Consider the following 18,845-nt stretch of genomic DNA (forward strand, 5'->3'; position numbering starts at 1 on the left):
TAAACCACTCAATTGTTTATGACATGGATGGACTATATTAATGATTCCCATATGGCTAAAGACAGGGGAACTTGTCGTTTGCTTGGCCAAGTTATCTATCTACCCCCCCCCCTTTCTCTTTATTTCATAATCTCAGTTTCAGTATAAATGTGATAATGTCACATGACTACCTTTCCTTTCCACAATATCCAGTTTAAATCTAAATTTTTAGTGACCATTAATCTAAATTTTTATTCATATTAAATATCCGGTTTAAATCTGAATAATCCTTCCCATGCAAAGAAAATACGGTATAATATTTAACCCCATTGGATATGGTTCATTTCATCAAATCCAGTTGTTATGTCCCTAAATTTTATATTATAATACTTAATTAAAATCCAAATTGTAATAATTTTGATTATAATTATAACTTTTGTGCTTGTAGTAGGTCATATGATAAACTTTTACATTGTTCTTTTATGGCATCTCAATAATTCAACGTAGGTCCCCATGGAGCCCGGTGGTTGCTAAAGTGCGCCCCACCATGAACCACCACCCTCATTTCTCCCTCTCTAAGATCACCTACTCTCGTTCCCAATTGACTTGTTATTTACTAGTACATCCATTTTTTGTAACAGACAGATCAGTGAACATCAACGGTTTTATGAACATAACAGGTCGTTGTTAAAAAGTGTCAGTTGACTTTTCTTCTTGGTTGATCCCTTTAATTTTCTTTTTTTCCAAGAATTATCAAAAACCCATCTAGATTTTGCTCTCAGGTAACCATCTTTTTCACCTCATTTCTTGTCTTCCTTGCAAAAAAATTATTCTTGTTCTCAACTTTAACTCTCTACATAGTACTTTGTCTATTTTTTCTTGTTATGTTATTCATGCATGTTCATTTATTGTGGGAAGTTTATGACAGTGTTGGCTTTGTGTCTTTTGATGACTGCTTGACTTTAATGTTGCTGGAAGTATTGGTGAACTGAAGGTTGAATTGAGTTTTATATAAAGTTTTGTTGGCTTTTCATCTGAATCTTGTTGTGGAGTTCAAGTGTCAAGTCTTTGTTAAATTGATGAATATTCCATTGGGGATTTTTAAGGTTTTGTAATGATTAGGGTTGGTCAATTTTATGGTTGATAAATCTGATTGGTTGTGGTGTTTTATGGTTGATTTGCATTGATGAGTTCTCTCTATAGTTGAATTTAACTGCAGACTGTTTTGATAGAACCCTAAATTTGTGGCTGAGAAAGATCTGAACTGGCTTTTTCTTATCCATCCTTTGCCTCTCAGTTACCTAAACCAAGAATTGAGCCATGGAAATGAATGAATTCAATGTTGATGAAAAGTATATGCATATGGGAAACCCAGAGTCAAATGCAGTTCAGTTTCATGAAGAGGCCTTATCAACTGGAGAGGGCATCCAAGAAATGTTGGGTGCCAATTTGGACAGAATTGACTTGGATTTGGCTTGTTGTAATGAGAAACTGGTAAATTTGCATGTACTGTTGATGTTTCTTCTGGGTTGGGACAAGGATCCCGAAGAGATGGCGTATGGGAGTTGTGATATTTCGGCTCAGTTCATTGAGAAGGCTTTGGTATTTGACCTTTTATGTGGAATTTTAGATTCTGAGTTAAGGGAAGTGGAAACTTTCTTGAGTGCCGTTCAGTCAGAGATTGTTGATGCTCGTCGTAAAACATCTTCGTGCGTACCTTTGGGAGCACTATCTGAAAAAATGGATAAGAAGCTACATGATTCTGAAGAATCCCTGAAAAGGTGTCAAGGGATTGTCTTGGAGGTGAAGTTGCTGTCAACCAAGCTGCAAGCTTCCTTTCCATATTTCAAACATGAGAACTGTAAGTCCAAGTTCGATTTTATCACTTAACATAATTAACAGTGCACAAAAACTATACTTACCCTAACATATGCTTATGAATAGGGACTAATGATGAGGCCATGGATGTATCTGAGCAATATCAGCTATCAAACATCATCGGGAAATCCAAAGTACTGACCGTTGAACAACAAAGACAAATTCTGAGGATGCTTGACAAATCACTTGCGAGGGAGCTAGAGCTTGAAAATAAATTATTAGAGTCCGGACAAAATGAAGAATCGTTAAAACTAAAGCTACATCATACTGAACAAGTCGCTCTTCGCATGGAAGAGGCAGCAGAAGTTGTTTGGGGACGGTTTCTAGAGGCTGAGAATGTTGCTGAGGTGCTCATGGGAATTTCAAAGGAACTATTAGGTCGACTTCAGATTGTTCAGTTTAACATGAATGGTTCGATTCAACGAGAAGCTGAGCTCAAATCTAAACTTGAAGGTTGCATTGAAGAGTTGAATGCCAAAGGTATAGCTTTAGAAAAGCTTGATATCAGCAATGTGGAACATGCTGCAAAAGCTTCCGAAGTATTCACATTGAGGAAGAATATGAAGTTACTTGAGGAACAGCTAAAAGAATCCGAGATACAGCTGAAGAATGCAATGGCTTCCAATGAAACAAGTCAAGAACATCTTAATGAAATGGAAACCGTTATTGATTCACTAAAAGTAAGCATTTATGAAGCTGAAAGTAGAGCTGAAAGTGCAGAAGCTAAGGTCTCAGAGTTAACAGATGCGAACTTGGAACTTACCGAAGAGTTGAATTTTCTTAAAGGTAATAACGAGAAAAGCACAAAGAAGGTGACCTCACTAGAGAAGCAGTTGAGGGAATCGGAGATTCAACTACAGCATGCAAAAGCGTCTTCCGAAGCAAGTCAGGAGCAGCAAAACATGCTCTACTCTGCAATTTGGGATATGGAAACTTTAATTGAAGATCTAAAATCAAAGGTTTCAAAAGCTGAAAGTAGAACCGAAGGTGTGGAGGAGCAATGCATTGAATTATCTGAATCTAACTTCGAACTTAATAACGAGCTAGGCATCCTAAGGCATAAAATTGAATGCTTGGAGACATCTTTGAATCAAGCTAACATTGAAAAAGAGGCAAATGCAAAAGAAATCAGTCATAGGACCAAGTTAATCACAGATATGGTTGCCCAACTAGCTACAGAAAGAGAACGCATTCAGAAGCAGGTATTAACTTTATGTTATTGTGATACAATAAAAAAAATAAAAACATGTCCTCTGCATTTGGAATGAATTCCCATTGGAATCTCTCGGAACTTGGTTGTTTTTATTATTTTCTTATTCATGATTATGTTTGTACATGTACCCTCATGTTGGACCTGGTATTTAATTAGTTGCAAAATGTTCCTTGCAGCTATCTTCGTTAGTAAAAGAGAAGGAAATTTTGGTGAAAAAGTTACAAAATATGGTAAAAGCCGACTCTTCAGCAGTCTGTAACTCTGGAGGTGATGATGGCAATGAGATATCTGTTCTGAATAGTGATTCAACTAGAGCTACATGTACAAAAACATTCGAAAAAGAGGTCCCCTCTGCCACAAGTGTACAGGCAGGTACTCTCCAGGTTCCTCCCTTCTTTTCTTTTAAAGCTCCATGAATATGAATTTTTCAATAGCTTTCCCTTTTAAGTTTAGCCTTCTCGGAATTTCTGCATGTATATGTTAATTTCATGTTTCTTTGCTTTATCTTATTTCTTATTCTTATACTTCACAAGAAAATGGGTGGTGAATATGCTCTTCTAACCCTTTGTGCCAATATATATTATTAGTGTAAGGGTTCACTAGGCTTTGATAAGATGTGATGGTTATATGCTTCAGTATGTCTCAAGTTATGGTTTTCTTCTAAAACAGGTGGATGAGCCATCAAAAGATGTATCTCTTCTTAGGACAGCAGCTAGGCCTTCCAGAACCATAATTGACGGTGGCACTAGTGCTATTCCGAGCAAGCATGTTGAGGAAAAAGGAAAGACAGGCAACTTTAAACTGTTATGTATGTTGATAGCAATTCTGGTTGCAATATTTTCTGCATTAGCTGTATATTTTTTGAGTGAGAAACAGGTCATGTTTGGTTTCTGATGGCCACTGAAATTATATTTTGCTGGCACACATTGTGCCCTGTGTTGCATATTCTTGTCATTTTCGATTGATGACTATGCATTCATCACCATATTCTGTATTTGGTTTTACTTGGATGATGTAAATTATTCTGTTATTTGTTAGATATCATCTTTGAGAACGGGGAGAAACGGAGATAGGTGTACCATTGTAGCATGGATCTTCCTAGCTTGAAACTACCCAAATGAGTAGACTCAAAGCTGAAGCCATGGAATAGTATCCACAAAATCTTGCAATTTTAGGGTAGTTGAGGATCATCAGTGCACAAAATGCAGCTGAGAAAGCGAAGATGATGCAGATTGTGAATGCATTAAAAATTGGTTGGGTGACCTTTGAAGACAAGAGTTGGTACTGGGTTTTCATTGACATATAATCATGTGGAAATACCATAAGGATGGTGACAACTGTGAAGGAGATAAATAGAATTGATTCCAAGATGGTTGTTTGAATTGCAAGGCTTGAGATCATCTCTGTAAAACTGACATGGCGATGGTAACTTATTGAAACCATCTCCACTCCTATGCATATCATATCATTGAGACAACCCAAGAATCAATGCCAACAAAAATAAGGAAAACACAAAGAAATTAGGCGTTTGTAATGGAATTGATTAAAGAAAGATGAAAAAGAAGGGGGTTTATAAAGCTAAATGTTTGTCCGTATTGAAAGCAAAGCATAGTTCTTCCTTCGAAACTTCTTCTAGTACCAACTTCAATTTTCTGAAACTCCTCACGAAGGATTGTGCATTATTGCAAAAGTAAGAGACAGAATAGATATTACTCGGTCACCAATCTTTTGACTCAAACTACTGCTTCTATTGGGATCTTTCTTTCTCTTTTCTTTTTCTTAAAGGAGACAAACGTTAACATGTTCCAATTGTTATTAGCAGTTTTGATTCTTTTTCTAAATATTTTTTAAGTATATTAAATGGGCAATTATATCATATTCACATGTGAAACAAAGAAACAGAACCTTAGTAACAGTTAGACTTGATGATGAGACCAGTTACTAGTTCAGATCTGAAAGTGAGAAAATTTAAGTAAAATTATAAATTCGAAAAATAAGTTTAGACAAAAAATAAGACTCATTTAGAAAATAGGCCGGGCCTCGGTCAAAATTTCTTTAGCCCGGACCCAACCCGGCACAAATTTGACAAAAAAAAATTGCGGTTGTTTGTTGTTGTTTTGCTATTATATTGCTACTATTTTGTTATTATTGTTTGGATGTTGTATAACAGTTGTTTTATTGTTAATTTTGCTACTATTTTAGAGGCATTTGTTTATTAAGTTATGTTATGTTAATATAATTTAAGTATAAAACTTTTTTTATATGTATTTTCAATAAAAATTAATGTTTTTAGCGTCCTGGTTTTCCACATCTATAACATTTTATTATTTTGTCTATTTTATTTTCTGATTTTTTTATTTCCTTCTTTTCTATATTTTAGCTTTTTATAGTATTAGAAGTGTATGAAAATATCGGAAATAATAATCTAAAAATAATTTGAAAGCTTAAATTTGATTTGTTTTAAATTTAAATTTTTGAAAAGTAAATATTGTTTGAAAACTTAAATTTTGAAAGCTAGAAAATATTGGAGAAACAAACTTTTGATCATTGTATTGAGCGTTTGAAGTCGTGCCTTTAATTACAAAACTTAAAGTCTTTTATATAGAGCTTTTGCATCTTTACAACATTCATGTTTGGGGATTTTATCCCTTACATCTTTGCCAAAACTACATAATTGCTATTTTTAATACGGACGGGCCGGGCTTGAGCAAAATTTTAGACTCATTTTTTGGGTCAACTTGGGCTCGAGCTTAGAAAACGGGTCTAATTTTTGCTTTAATCCAACCCGGCCCATGATCAACTCTACTTAAGGGCTAGTTTAGTAATGTTTTTGAAAAGTGTTGTGGAAAAATTATTTTGAAAAGTTTGATTTAAGATTTGAGTGTTTAGCATTGCTGTCAAAAAGTGTTTTTAAGAAATAAAATTTTCATTTTAGATATGTTATTATCAAGTAACAAATATACATTTAAATAATGTTCAAATTAGTGAATATTATTATATTTTAATAAGAATATAAAAAATTTATTATATCTTGTTGTTAATATTTTAATATATGAAATGTAAATTTTAAATATTTTTAAGCAATAATCATTATTTTTTATAAAATTTAATTAGAATATATAAACTATATTTTAAATATTTAAATATAACCATTAAATATTTGTAATTAGATATTAAAACATTTGTATTATTTTAAAAATATTAATATTAATATAAAAATATATTAATTTTCCTTTCATGTTATTTCAATAAAATAATGTTATAATACGATTTCAACTCAGAATACATAAATTTTAAACTTTTAACTTAACCATTTTAATTAAAATTTCACTTGTTTTTTTATAAATATAATTTTTACACCCACTTTATAACTTAAAACAAGTTAAAAATATCACACGATTTTAAATTTTGTACCATAAGTGAGTACTTATAATTTTTTTTAAACTAAGAGATTTATTACCATCATGCAAATATAAAAAAGAAACTAAATTAAGTTAATTTTTTACTCTTCAGAAACAAAAATAAAAACATTCAATCTTCAATCAAATACCAAATGTGTTTTTTTCTCTCTTCCTAACTCATTTCAATTTATTCACTTCATATAACTTTTCACTAATTTAAAACTCTAGATTTTTCATATTGATGTTATCATAAAATCAATTTTTTTTTATTTTATTGATAAAAATCATACTTATTTATTTTTCCTTTTTTATTTCTTTTCTTAAAAAATATTATATACAGTATATGTGAGATAAAATGAGCCTAATCTAATATAAAAAATAAAATGTAGAAAAGTAATCTGAAGATGAGTAAATTAGTAAAGGATCCTAACCCTTCTCTTTTTCTTTTTCCTGCTCTTTCTCTAATAAGTATTGATTTAAAGCAGCTTCCTTGAATCTTCTGAGGAAACTCAAAAACCAGTAAACCTTTTTCTTTCTTGTGCGTGTGTGGGGTGTAACCCATTTTTATATGATAGAGAGACATTATAACTAAAAAGAGCCCAAAGAAATATTATTTACTCTGGTTCTCTGTGGTAATGCCTCCAAACAAACACTCATTTCATGATGTTGGTATAATGCTCCCAATTTAGGCATTCCTTTGAGGCTAACAATCCTCTTACTTTACCAATTTCAAGATCAACACCTCAAGCAACCGCCAATTCCATTACCAGAATCAGGTGTTGCTCAGCTGCTGGCTCATTGGGTGCCTCACCAATATGCAATTACATCAATTGTTTTGAAATTGAAATGCAAAGTCATCACCAGCAACCGAGGCCTAATTCATTGAGTCTTGGTAAGACCATTATGAGTTTAGAATTCCAGGCAGTTTTTGTCTTAGCTTTATCATCTTCAACGGAGCAAGCTGATCATCATCACCTGCTGCTTCCATGGTGATGGCTTTTGCAGCTTCTTTCAGTGGGATCTTCTTGCACACTTCCCACCCAAGGATTGCAAGCATTATTGGCAACACAGCATCTGTGATTGCAGCAATTGGTTTTTTCATAATGTCTAGCATTTTCCTTCCTGGGAATTTCACTTGGGTTACTTAGCTTGCTTGTGGGTTTTCCTTGCTAGCCTTTTTCTTATCCTTGGTTTAAGCCTTAAGTAATCCAATGCGGTCACTTAGAAAAACCAACAATTCTAACTTAGAGGGCAATGCCCTATGATAACTCCGCCTGTACCATATTGAAACCTGAGAGTCATCAGTCATATATCCTTTTCGGCACTGCCGGTCCCAAGCCCGGATAAAGGAGGAGGGTCATGCTTTGGAAGAAAACAAGGATTTGAATGAAACTTAACTACATGTATTACCTTAATTAACTCATGCACCTACGCCACAAACAAATTTTAAACTTCAACATTCCTAAATCCTTTCTGCAAACTTGTTATTTTCAATTGTTGACTGTTTACTGCGGAGGGGTAGTGATTAAACGATTTGTTGGTATTCTAAAGATTAGAATTCGAACCGGATTGTTGTCCTCCCCTTCAAATAACAATTATATATGCATGCGTTTGGAAGGGTAATCTACATAGATAGGTAACTTGCAATGCAAGTAAAGAAGTTTGTAGAAAAAATAAACAAAAGAAAAAGGGGAATGTTTTATTATTATATTGAGAAAGATGGAAGATCCTTATACATGGAAATATAAGATTTCATCAATCATTCAGCTATATGCCTTAGGATTATATATAAAATTTATCTCTAATTTATATTTCATAAAGAATTAATTTTTCGGAATTTGTAGCCTCCACCAATAACTTCAAAGTGAGAGTCGCATTTCTTTCTTTCCACAAGGTCGCCAGTGATTCCTTCGTATGCTTCTTGGATTACCTCAACTACAGTGTCAAACAGGCTTTGATAGCACTGTATGGGAACTTCCCTTGCTTCAATTCCATTTTGCCAATCTGAACAAATCATTTTTGCTATTCTCAGCCACACCAAATTAATTAATTTTTTAAATTCCATTTACTATAATTTCTTTTCGGACTTAATCTATTTATAATGTTTTGGCACATTATTTCTAGTTATTTTTTAAAATTGTATATTTTTAGGCTTAAGACAAATAAAATTCAGTTAATTCTATTAAATAGTTTATTTTAAAAAAATATATGTTATTACGTGACAAAAAGACTTTGACTTTTTTGTACAGTTGCATTTTTTACATAATACTTATTATATACATAACCCTTAAATCTTTAAATTGGAGGATTTTGTTTTTTTGTATTTTTTGACATAATGCTTACTACATACATAACCCCTAAACCTTTAAAATGGAGGAAAAACATACTTAAAGATATTCAAACTTACGCCTTTCATGTTATTACAATAGCAACGATGATACCTAAGCTATGATTTAATTAAAATTTATTTTCATATTTACAAAAGACCCAAAGAAAAAAAATATAATATTTACCCAAATGTAAATATATATATATGCATATATGTCATTTACAACATATTTAACAAAAAAAAAAAAACAAGTAAAATTATCACTAAAAATATACATTTAAAAAAAACAGAAAATACAAAAGTTGATTAAATTATAGCATATAGGCTATATACATAAAAACACATAGTATATAGATGTTCTATAAACAAAAATAGAAAATTGAAAGACAGAAATTACTAACATGATGCTTTAGCCAAAAGAATGAAAAAGAAAACCAAAGTCAACGAGGGTTTGCCCATATTTTGTAGGATATTTAACTTGCTTTAAATTTGGGGGCTTTGCTTGCTTTTCTCTTGTGGGATTCTTAAACTAGTTTAAGATGCTTTATACAACTAGTTTCCTTCTTGTTTTGACAAAAAAAAAGGTGATTTTTGGTAACTTACATAGCTGTTTCATTAGCCATGGCTATGAATTAATTAAGTTACTTGCTATGATTAAACCGAAATAAATATTAAATTAAAGAGTTCATTCAATTTGTAGAATTAATGCTGATTTTTTAACAGTAATTTAATGGTTATGTTATTCATATTCATCTTTTTAAATACTTCGTCGGTAATATTTGTATAGGATATATTAAATATATTTTCTAAATTTAAAAAAAAAGAATTATTCAAAATATACTCGTATTGTCGATTGAGTATTAATTCGATTGGCATCGGCATTATTGTCAGCATAGGAGGATGTGACTTTGAGTGTGTTAATGCGCATTATCCTCTTATTTAAGGGTTAGAAATGAACATAAATAATTCTAGACATTGTCACAAAAAAAGCAGATATAATATTAACATATAATAAGATTAATGTTAAAAATATATATAACATATACTCGCATTTGTCATTTATTGTATTCCTAAGTTTGAATTTTGAAAGATGACATATCTTAGAAATTATTTTATTGTCTGTTGATAATAAACTACGTGCAAACCCCAAATAAGACCAAAAAAAACACTAAAAATAAGTATGGATATTATAAAATAAGAAAAATATATTTCCTATATTTTGAGAAAAAAATATTTTATTTTACTCCAACGTTAATAGATCAAAAACAAGACTGGAAGATTTTTTTTTATTAAGTCTACTGCATCACAAAATGTCAAATTTTGATTTTGATTTTGATTTTTTTATTATACTCAAATTTAAAATTTAATTTATGTATTTTTATTATATTCAAATCTATGTATCTTAATTTGACATAATTTAGTTTTTTTTTATTTTTATAATCTCATTAGTTCATCTATATAGTTAACATTGTTAATTATTCCAATTAAAATGTTAATACTGATTTTTTCTCTTAAAAATCTTACTTCCAACATAAATATATTAATGTTAGTATGATGAGTTAGAACCAGCGTTTTAAATATATATATATATATATTTTAAGCAGAATAGTTACGATGTTAACTATTTGAATTAAAATATTATAAAAATAAAGACATCAGGTTATAATACATTAAAATGCAAAGACAAGATTTTAGATGTAAGCATAGAAATCAAAAACGTAATTTAATCATAAGATGAAACATTTTTCATTTGACATGGATGGGATTGTATTGAATTTAGTTGTTTTTAACGTCTACTTTTGAGAAGATGGGTTTGAGGTGAATCTTTGGCCTTTAAGATAAAGGAAAATACGGTTTTTTTTATAAAACTAACTGAGAAAATAATTAATTACTTAAATAATTTATTTTTTGATAAAATATGAAAATAACCTAAAATTTACAGTAAAAGTTGGTGGAGTGAAAGTGTTTGGCACCACCAACATGCCACGTCAGCAATCTGCATAAAAAATCATTTTTTTAGTGGATATACTATTAAGGATATAAATATTAAGGATATACCAACATGCCCATGTAAAATGACGTCATTTGTATAAATATTAAGGATATACTATTATTTTTGAAAAAATGGGGAGGCTTTAAACAATTTTACCTTTTTTCTAGTGGAGCCAAATAATTTAGCACCACAAAGTTTTTTTTCATTTGTTGCTTTTTGGATTCTTTCTTTCATTTCTTTGTCCTTTTTCGTTTTTTTAGTTTTTTTTTCTTTATTTACTTTTTCAGTTCTTTTATTTGTCATTTATTTGTTTTATTTATTTGTTTATTGTTAGTTTTATAATATTTTAAATGTATATTTTACATGTTTTATAATATTATTTTTAAAAATTTTACATATATTTTTTTAAATTATTATTTTTTATAATTTAAATATTATTTTTTTTAAATTTAAATATAATTTTTTAAATTATTTTTAAAGATATTCAAACATTTTTATTAAATTATATTTAAAATTTTAAAAATTAATATTTTATTTGGTGGAGTCATTTAGAATGGCTCCACCACTTTATTATAAGTGTAATTTTTTTAAAATATATTTTTTAATATAAAATTTTAAAATTTAATATTTTATTTTGGTGGAGCCATTCTTTATGGCTCCGCCTCTTGGTTCTCTAGCATATATAGAATGGTGAAATTGTTGTGTTTAGTAGGAGAGTTCAAAAATTCTGTTGAAGATGAATAACGAGGTGTTTTTGGTATACGTTCTTTTTTATGGTGAAATTGTAGAAGGTGATGTTGGTTGTGTATTTCAAAGTCGGCAAAGAGTAGGGTTGCGATTCAAAAAAATGTAAAGCTGGCAGAAATGAAAAGGAAGATCAATGCGAAAATAGATATCCGTTGTGGAAGAGGGATGTCCAGATTATTTTACAAGTATCCAATCTCTACAGATCCGTTGAAATTTTGTAAGATGCAACTATTAGATGATGATGACTTGGGCACTATGATGGAAATATGGTGGTCGATTGGGAGTGAGAACCCCTAACCACTTGAGTTAATTGCTGAGTTAGCGGACTTAGAGCCTGTTGAGAATGTTAGTCCAATAAGTCAACATCGCGAATTTGACTTTGATCTTAATGTCGGATGGACAGACTAGTTAGAATGCGGAGGGACATCATAGATGTAACACCCCAAACTCGGTCTGGACGTTATGGCCGAATCTGGCGATGTCACATGGTAGTGTGTTTGAAAACTGTAGCTTGTATTGGAAAACCGTAACTTTGCTAAATACATTTTCCGTTTAGAGTTTTTTCATTATTATTTATTAATTCTAATATTGTGATAATTAATCATTCGAAAGCTTCCAAAACGTTTAATCTATGTGGAAGCTTTTTAAAACAGATTGTGTAATCGTGAGTATTTTTTTAAAACGTTTGATTCTTTTGAAAACTCAAGTTTTCCTAAAACTAGTAGTTATAAATTGAAAATACCAAATTTAAGAAAAATCCTTAGAGGTCATATTTACAATAAAATTTCCAAATAAAATTTAAAATCATAATTAAGTACGAAACAGAGACAAATAAAGTTATGTGGCCACCGCTGAGTCCTCCGCCGCACCGATCTGCCCAAGCCTAGGGATTACCTGTACAGATAAATCAGAAGGGTGAGTTTACGAAAACTCAGTGTGTAATCCCCATATAGAGCAAGCAAACAAAATAAAGTCACAATCTGGGCTTAAGCCCTTTCAGTACCAGATTCAGTTTCAGTTAGGGCCTTAGCCCAATTCAGTACAGAAGCAGTCATGCATTAAGGCCTTAGCCCATTACATAAAAGTACTCAGTACAGTAACAGAAATACTTTCACAAAATCCTACCCAACCAGCCTCTACACATCATCTCCGTCCAACCCTACACTCCAAAAAGTACCGAATGTGGCACTAAACAGTGGTTTGCAACTGAGCTGCCAGTAAATTAGGCCCGAGGCCTTTCAATACACTTCCTCCGAACAATACCAACCCCCAACCCAATGCAATGCATTATACAAATATGACATGCTATACATAATATCATGCATGTAAACCGGCATACAGTATCAAATCATTGGGACATCATCATGCTTAATCATATCAGTCATACAGTCCTTTCAGTCAATTAGGGGTCTAGGTAAGTTTACCGACCCTTTAGTAGGTCCACAGTCGACTCGGGCGACCCGTGCAACCTTAGCAATTAAATAGTAAAAATGAGCCTACAAGCCCATGATGTTCGCCCGTGTGGCCCACATGGCCCAAATTGGCCTTGGTCGTGTAGCTCAAACGGCCTGGCCCAAAAATCTCACAAGCCCGAGTGATTTACCCGTATGGGCCCACACGCCCGTGTGGCCCTCACGACTCGATTCGGTCCGGCTCGTGTATCGCACACGGCCAGCCTTATAGATCACACGCCCGTGTAACGTCGACAGCCTCACTTTTTAGCTTTTCGTCGATTTCTGTTTATAGAATTGTGGTTAACATGTAACATTTTTGACGCAAAAGTAACTCCAAGCAATCTCGAACCTATAATTGACCAAAATTCTACTCAGTTAATCACTTAACTGATGAATTAAAACTAACCCGAACGGATTACTCAACTATTGAGCGATTGAAACTTACCTCCAACGCTTCAAATCGATTTGCTTACGAGGTAGTACTAGAAGAGTCTCAATCCAAGCGAAAAGATGCTTCCCATACAACAGAATAACCCCTAGTCAGAAACTTAACATTCTCAACTACTAACCACATAAAATCACTTACTGAAGTTGTCCACGAAACGCCAAAATAAGGAAAAGAAAGTGCGATTGCAGTCGAAATGAAAGCAGATTTGAAAGAAAAATGGGAAGAGAATGATAGGTTTCAGTAAAAGAGAGAAGAAATCCCAAAGGAGAATCGGCAAAGTTTTTTGAGAGAAATAACGTCAAAAAGATGAGTACTTACCGAACGATCGTGGTTAATCGATGGATGACACGAGACCGAATGGAAAGAAGTTGAGGAGAAAAAGAATGGGAGAGCACAAGAATTTCAGTAACAAGGAAAAACAATGGACAAGGAAAACGGCAGCAAAAGGGAGAAGAGGAGAAAATCGAAAATTTGATTTTTGGGGAAAAGAAAAAGGAAAAATATATGAACAGAATTATTCGATAAGAATTCCGATAACCCCAAAATCCCTTAATTCCCTCCATCAAACTTCCACTACCCAATTGGGATAATTTGAAACTCCTACATCCCTTATTTTTCTCCCCAAATCACTCCAACACCTCCCAAAATCGTCCACCACTTCCTCTCAACTACCAACTTTAAATTCCACTCAAACACTTCAGTATTTCGGCTAAAGCAAAACACCCACGCAACACAAGCAGCAAAATAAATCCCATTTGTACAAACAGGGGTTTGAACTTCAAACCTTCTACTCATTTTCTCTCCACTTAACCACCAGACCAGCAAGCCCATCCTGACATATTTTACCAACATTTAATTATAAGCCTACTCACTAGTGATAGGGCTTTGTTCAGAAAAATACAAAAATTTTCCCAAGACAAGGCTTGAACTTAAGACCTCTCACACACACCCAATGCACTTAACCACTGAAGTAGATACACAGTTGTGTCATAAATACATGTAAACAAATATACAAACTTAGGGGCGTTATAATAGATGCCCAAAAATCCAAATTATGGTGGGAGTTCGTATAACAACCCTACCCCCGATCCATGTCTACAAATACATCCGGAGGTGATAATAAGCACAGAGGCAGATGTCCGAGAAAGGACTAATAATGGTGAAGATTTTGATCAGGACGTTGAAGATTTTAGTGACCCTGATGTTGATAAGGTTCCGGACGATATCGATGATGAAGGGCTAGAGGAGGTTGAAGATGTTCACGGCCCTTCATTTAGTAACCCGAGTCATAGAATTGTTTTACAAAATGAACCTGGGGGCGACATGTTGAACGTAGATCCAAATGCAGTGCATGCATCCAAGTTCCTTGAGCACGCCGATATAGTACCTGCTCATAAATTAGCATCAAATTCGCAGTTGGAGGAGTTGTTTGTTGGGCAACGATTCGAGAACAAAGTGGATTATGTGTTTGCCATCAAACAGTACAGCATGAAGTTGTCGATTGATTACAAAATTGCCAAGTCTACACTGACATTATATGTTGGGGAATGTTCGAGAGCCAGCAATGAATATGGTTGGCAGGTTCGGGCTGCATTTATACAAAGGACTCAACAATGGCAAATACGACACTTAGAAGGGCATCATACATGCACTATCGCACTTATATCTCAAGACCACCAAAAATTAGATGCCAAAAGTATTTGCAACTGCATCATGCCCCTAGTGAAAGATAGATCAATCATTCATGTGTCGACATTGATTACGGACATGCAAGCCCGATTCCAGTACAGAGTGTTGTACAGAAAAGCATGGTGGGCAAAATAGATGGCCATGCAACAATTGTACGGTGACTGGGATGAGTCATACAATGAACTTCAAGGTTGAATTTCAGCGATGGTGGAGTACGTCCCAGGAACTGTCGTGGACTTGCAAATTTTTCCTTATAGAGGCCCGAATGGACAATTGAAACTGGGAAGAAGAGTTTTCCGTCAACTGTTCTAGACTTTTGATCCATGTGTTAGGGTCTTCTCCCACTGCAAACCGCTAGTGCAAGTTGATGGAACATGGCTTTATGGAAAATACACGCAGATACTTCTGATTGTGGTTACACAAGACAGTAATGGAAATGTACTACCGATAGCTTTCGCCATGATGGAGTCGGAGAACTCTGAATCATAGGCATATTTCATTCAAAACTTGCGGAGGCATGTTGTCAGGCAAGACAACATTTGCATTATCTTGAACAGATCGAAGGGCGTTGTTGCTGCGATTCGGCAATCCGAGGTTCCGTGGAGGTTCATTTATTGTATTTGTCACATCGCTATCAACTTCCACATTAAGTACAAAAACAAAGACTGGCGCAAACAAATCGTGAACATGGGTGTTTTTTTATTTAAGTTAAATTAAATGAGTAATAAAATATTAATAATAGAATGAAGATTTGTCATAAAATATTAATAATAACACGTAGAGATTAAATGTGATTATTATGTCCTAATCATAGTTAAGCATTAAAACAAAAGGCAATCATATAACTACGAAAAGTACATCAAACAAAAAATAATAATAATGTCTTTAAAAAACATAGGTGGTATGAGTAAATATAAAAATAAAAAAAGACTTATTTTTATTGAATTGATATCTATAATAATTCATAGAGTTTTACATATAATATAAACTAGGGATGTTCAAACTCGAAAATTTATCTTACATACGAGAACTTTTATAAAAATATATATATATATTCACTCGTTAAAAACAAATGTAACTTTTTTGTACCACACAAATGAAACCAAGCACAGTAATAATGCAAAATTAAGCAGAAAGGTCGTCATATTAAAAAAAATTAATATATAAATTTATGAATGTGTCACAAATTAAAAAAATTATAACTAACACGTAGAGATCAATTTCATGCAAAAAGGAGAGGGATAATACCAACCAAATAGAGATCAGTGTCATGCAACCAAAACATGTTGAGCAAGGTAGCGTTTAGCAAGAAAAAACAAGAAACTAAAACAATTTTTTTATTTAATTTATAATTAATTTTACTATTTCGTTGATCATCGATGAAGTGTAATCCGTATTTGTTCTAGAAGACATTTTGATATCTGCATAATTTAAAAAAAATACATAAATGAAATATAATTGATTATTATATTACAATAACTATAAAATACAAAATACAAACTATAAATAATTTACTATTTTTTTCTCTTTTTTTCTTTCCTTTTACAAAATATTTGAAGGGGAAACCAAAACCCCACTTTTTTTAAATAGGACGTTCTTCTTATCTTTTTTTTATTTTTAAAAAAATTAACAATTATTAGACTAATGACTAGTCACATTGCTAATGCCATTGACACGATGTGACTAGTCATAATATATTTTTAATTTTTTAATATATATTTAAAAAATGCTATAATTTTTAACAAATAAATGATTTTTAATAAATAAATCTTTTTTATTTTTTTCCAATTAATTCAATTTTCACTTTTTTTCTTATTTTTTTAATTTTTTTTATTTTTTGGTCCTCCGTTTTTTATTTCTATTAAGAATGTCCCTTTAATTTTCTTGATTTCACATTACATAGATTATTTAGAGGCCTTTTTTTATAAAACTAACCCAAAAAAATTAATCAATTCCGTAAATTACCTATTTTTTGATAAAATACGTAAATAACCTAAAATCTACAATAAATATACAAATTTACATAAAATATTATAAAATAAATTAAAAATAGAATAAAAAAAGAAAAACAAATAAAGGACAAATAAATAAAATATTATTTTTTAAAAATTTTAAATATAATTTAAAAAAACATTTGAATATCTTTAAAAATAATTTTCAAAATAATGATTTAAAAAATTATATTTAAAATTTAAAAAAGTATTTTTTTTAAATTTTTAAAATATACATTTTAAATATTATAAACCAAATAATAAATTTGAAAGGTCATATCTTTAAAAATAATATATTTTAAAATTTTTATAATATTAAAAATTAGATTTAATATTTAAAAAATAATATTTAAATTTAAAAAAAAATATATTTAAGATTTTAAATAATAATATTATAAAACATATAAAATATTATAAAACCAATAATAAACAAATAAAAAAACTGAAAAAGTAAATAAAGAAAAACAAAATTAAAAAAAAAATCAAAAAAGGACAAAGAAATGAAAAAAAAGAATCAACAACAAATGAATAAAAAATAAAAAATTTAGGTTGTTTGAATAGGCAGCAAAATAGGCTAGGGTCTTGGAATCTAGTAGTACCAAATTATTTAGCTCCGCCAAGAAAAGGTAAAATTGCTTAAAACCTCTCTTATTTTTTCAAAAATCGTAATATTTTCCTAGTATTTATACAAGATGTGAATATACCTTAATTACCCCTAGTCAAAGTATATGAATCACAATGCAAAGGAAATCATGAAGAGTTCATGGTGTGAGATTCTTATACAAATGTGAATATACCTAAATTACCCCTAGTCAAAGTATTAACAAGATGGGACATTATTAATGCAGATAGACTAGCACATGTTGATAACACTCTAGAATAACGTATTTTTATGTATTAATTATGTATTTATTCCGAGTATGATCCTGCTAATTTGAGCTATTTATGATCTTTTATCTCATACGGACTAAATTTGAGGCAAAAGCAAAATTAAGAGCCAAAAGCGTGAATTTAGAGATAAAATGGGCCAATGTGTGACACAAAGAAAAGTTGGTGCCAAAAGTGCAAGCATGGAGGACACAAGGGTTGAAATGCAAAAAGAAGAGATTTTATTCTATTAAACTCTATTTTAATTATATTAGGATAATTAATATTGAGATAATTATTAAGGATTATTTTTAGAATTTTATTTTATCTTTATTTATCTTCAATTAAATGTATTTATCTTTTAGGAATTTAAGTAGGATTAGAATATCTCCCCTAGCACTATAAATAGGGGGTGAAGTGACTCAAAAGGGGATCCCATCCCATATATTTTTCTGAAAACACTCTCCCCAAAAGTTTAGGCTTTTGTTCTTCTCATATTTCTTTTTAATAAAATCTTTATTTTTATTTATTTATTTTCTTTTCTACCACAACCATGAGCCACTAAACCCATCTAGACGAATGTTGTCAAAAATCCCCAAAAGGGTTCATGAGGCTTGGAATCCGTACTTAGCCTCCTCGCTGAGTATTCATCGTTTCTCCGCACTACGGGGCTGACGCTTCCATCCATGTCCTTAAAGAAGTAAGCTTTTCAACGTATGCAAAGGCAGCCGCTTTGTATGTTTTAGGAAGGTTGCACAGTCGGTTCGTTAGCTTGCTGCGTCAGAGGTTGGCGAGCCCAAGAGACAAAATGGCGTGGGATTCGCCATTGAGAAGCATTGATCTAGCATAAGACGAT

The 18,845-nt window shown here is 31.7% G+C and overlaps 1 protein-coding gene across 8 annotated transcripts; it reads left to right on the forward strand.

The window, feature by feature from the left end:
• The first annotated feature begins 459 nt into the window (after window positions 1-459).
• Window positions 460-4,879, forward strand: LOC107920271 (WPP domain-interacting tail-anchored protein 2). 8 transcript variants are annotated; one of them, XM_016849887.2, is made up of 5 exons: window positions 460-761; window positions 1,183-1,840; window positions 1,924-3,059; window positions 3,247-3,442; window positions 3,740-4,107. In XM_016849887.2, exons 2-5 carry the CDS (start codon window positions 1,300-1,302, stop codon window positions 3,745-3,747), a joined length of 1,881 nt encoding a protein of 626 aa, XP_016705376.2. In that variant the 5' UTR covers window positions 460-761; window positions 1,183-1,299; the 3' UTR covers window positions 3,748-4,107. The 8 variants fall into 8 exon arrangements, with proteins under 8 accessions (XP_016705376.2, XP_016705375.2, XP_040964745.1 ...); XM_016849886.2 differs by adding an exon at window positions 4,109-4,879 and having other exon boundaries at window positions 503-1,840; window positions 3,247-3,438; window positions 3,740-3,878; XM_041108811.1 differs by having other exon boundaries at window positions 503-761; window positions 1,212-1,840; window positions 3,247-3,438.
• Window positions 4,880-18,845: the final 13,966 nt, after the last annotated feature.

The sequence above is a fragment of the Gossypium hirsutum genome, chromosome D13, assembly GCF_007990345.1.
Source record: "Gossypium hirsutum isolate 1008001.06 chromosome D13, Gossypium_hirsutum_v2.1, whole genome shotgun sequence".
Taxonomy (NCBI): Eukaryota; Viridiplantae; Streptophyta; class Magnoliopsida; order Malvales; family Malvaceae; genus Gossypium; species Gossypium hirsutum.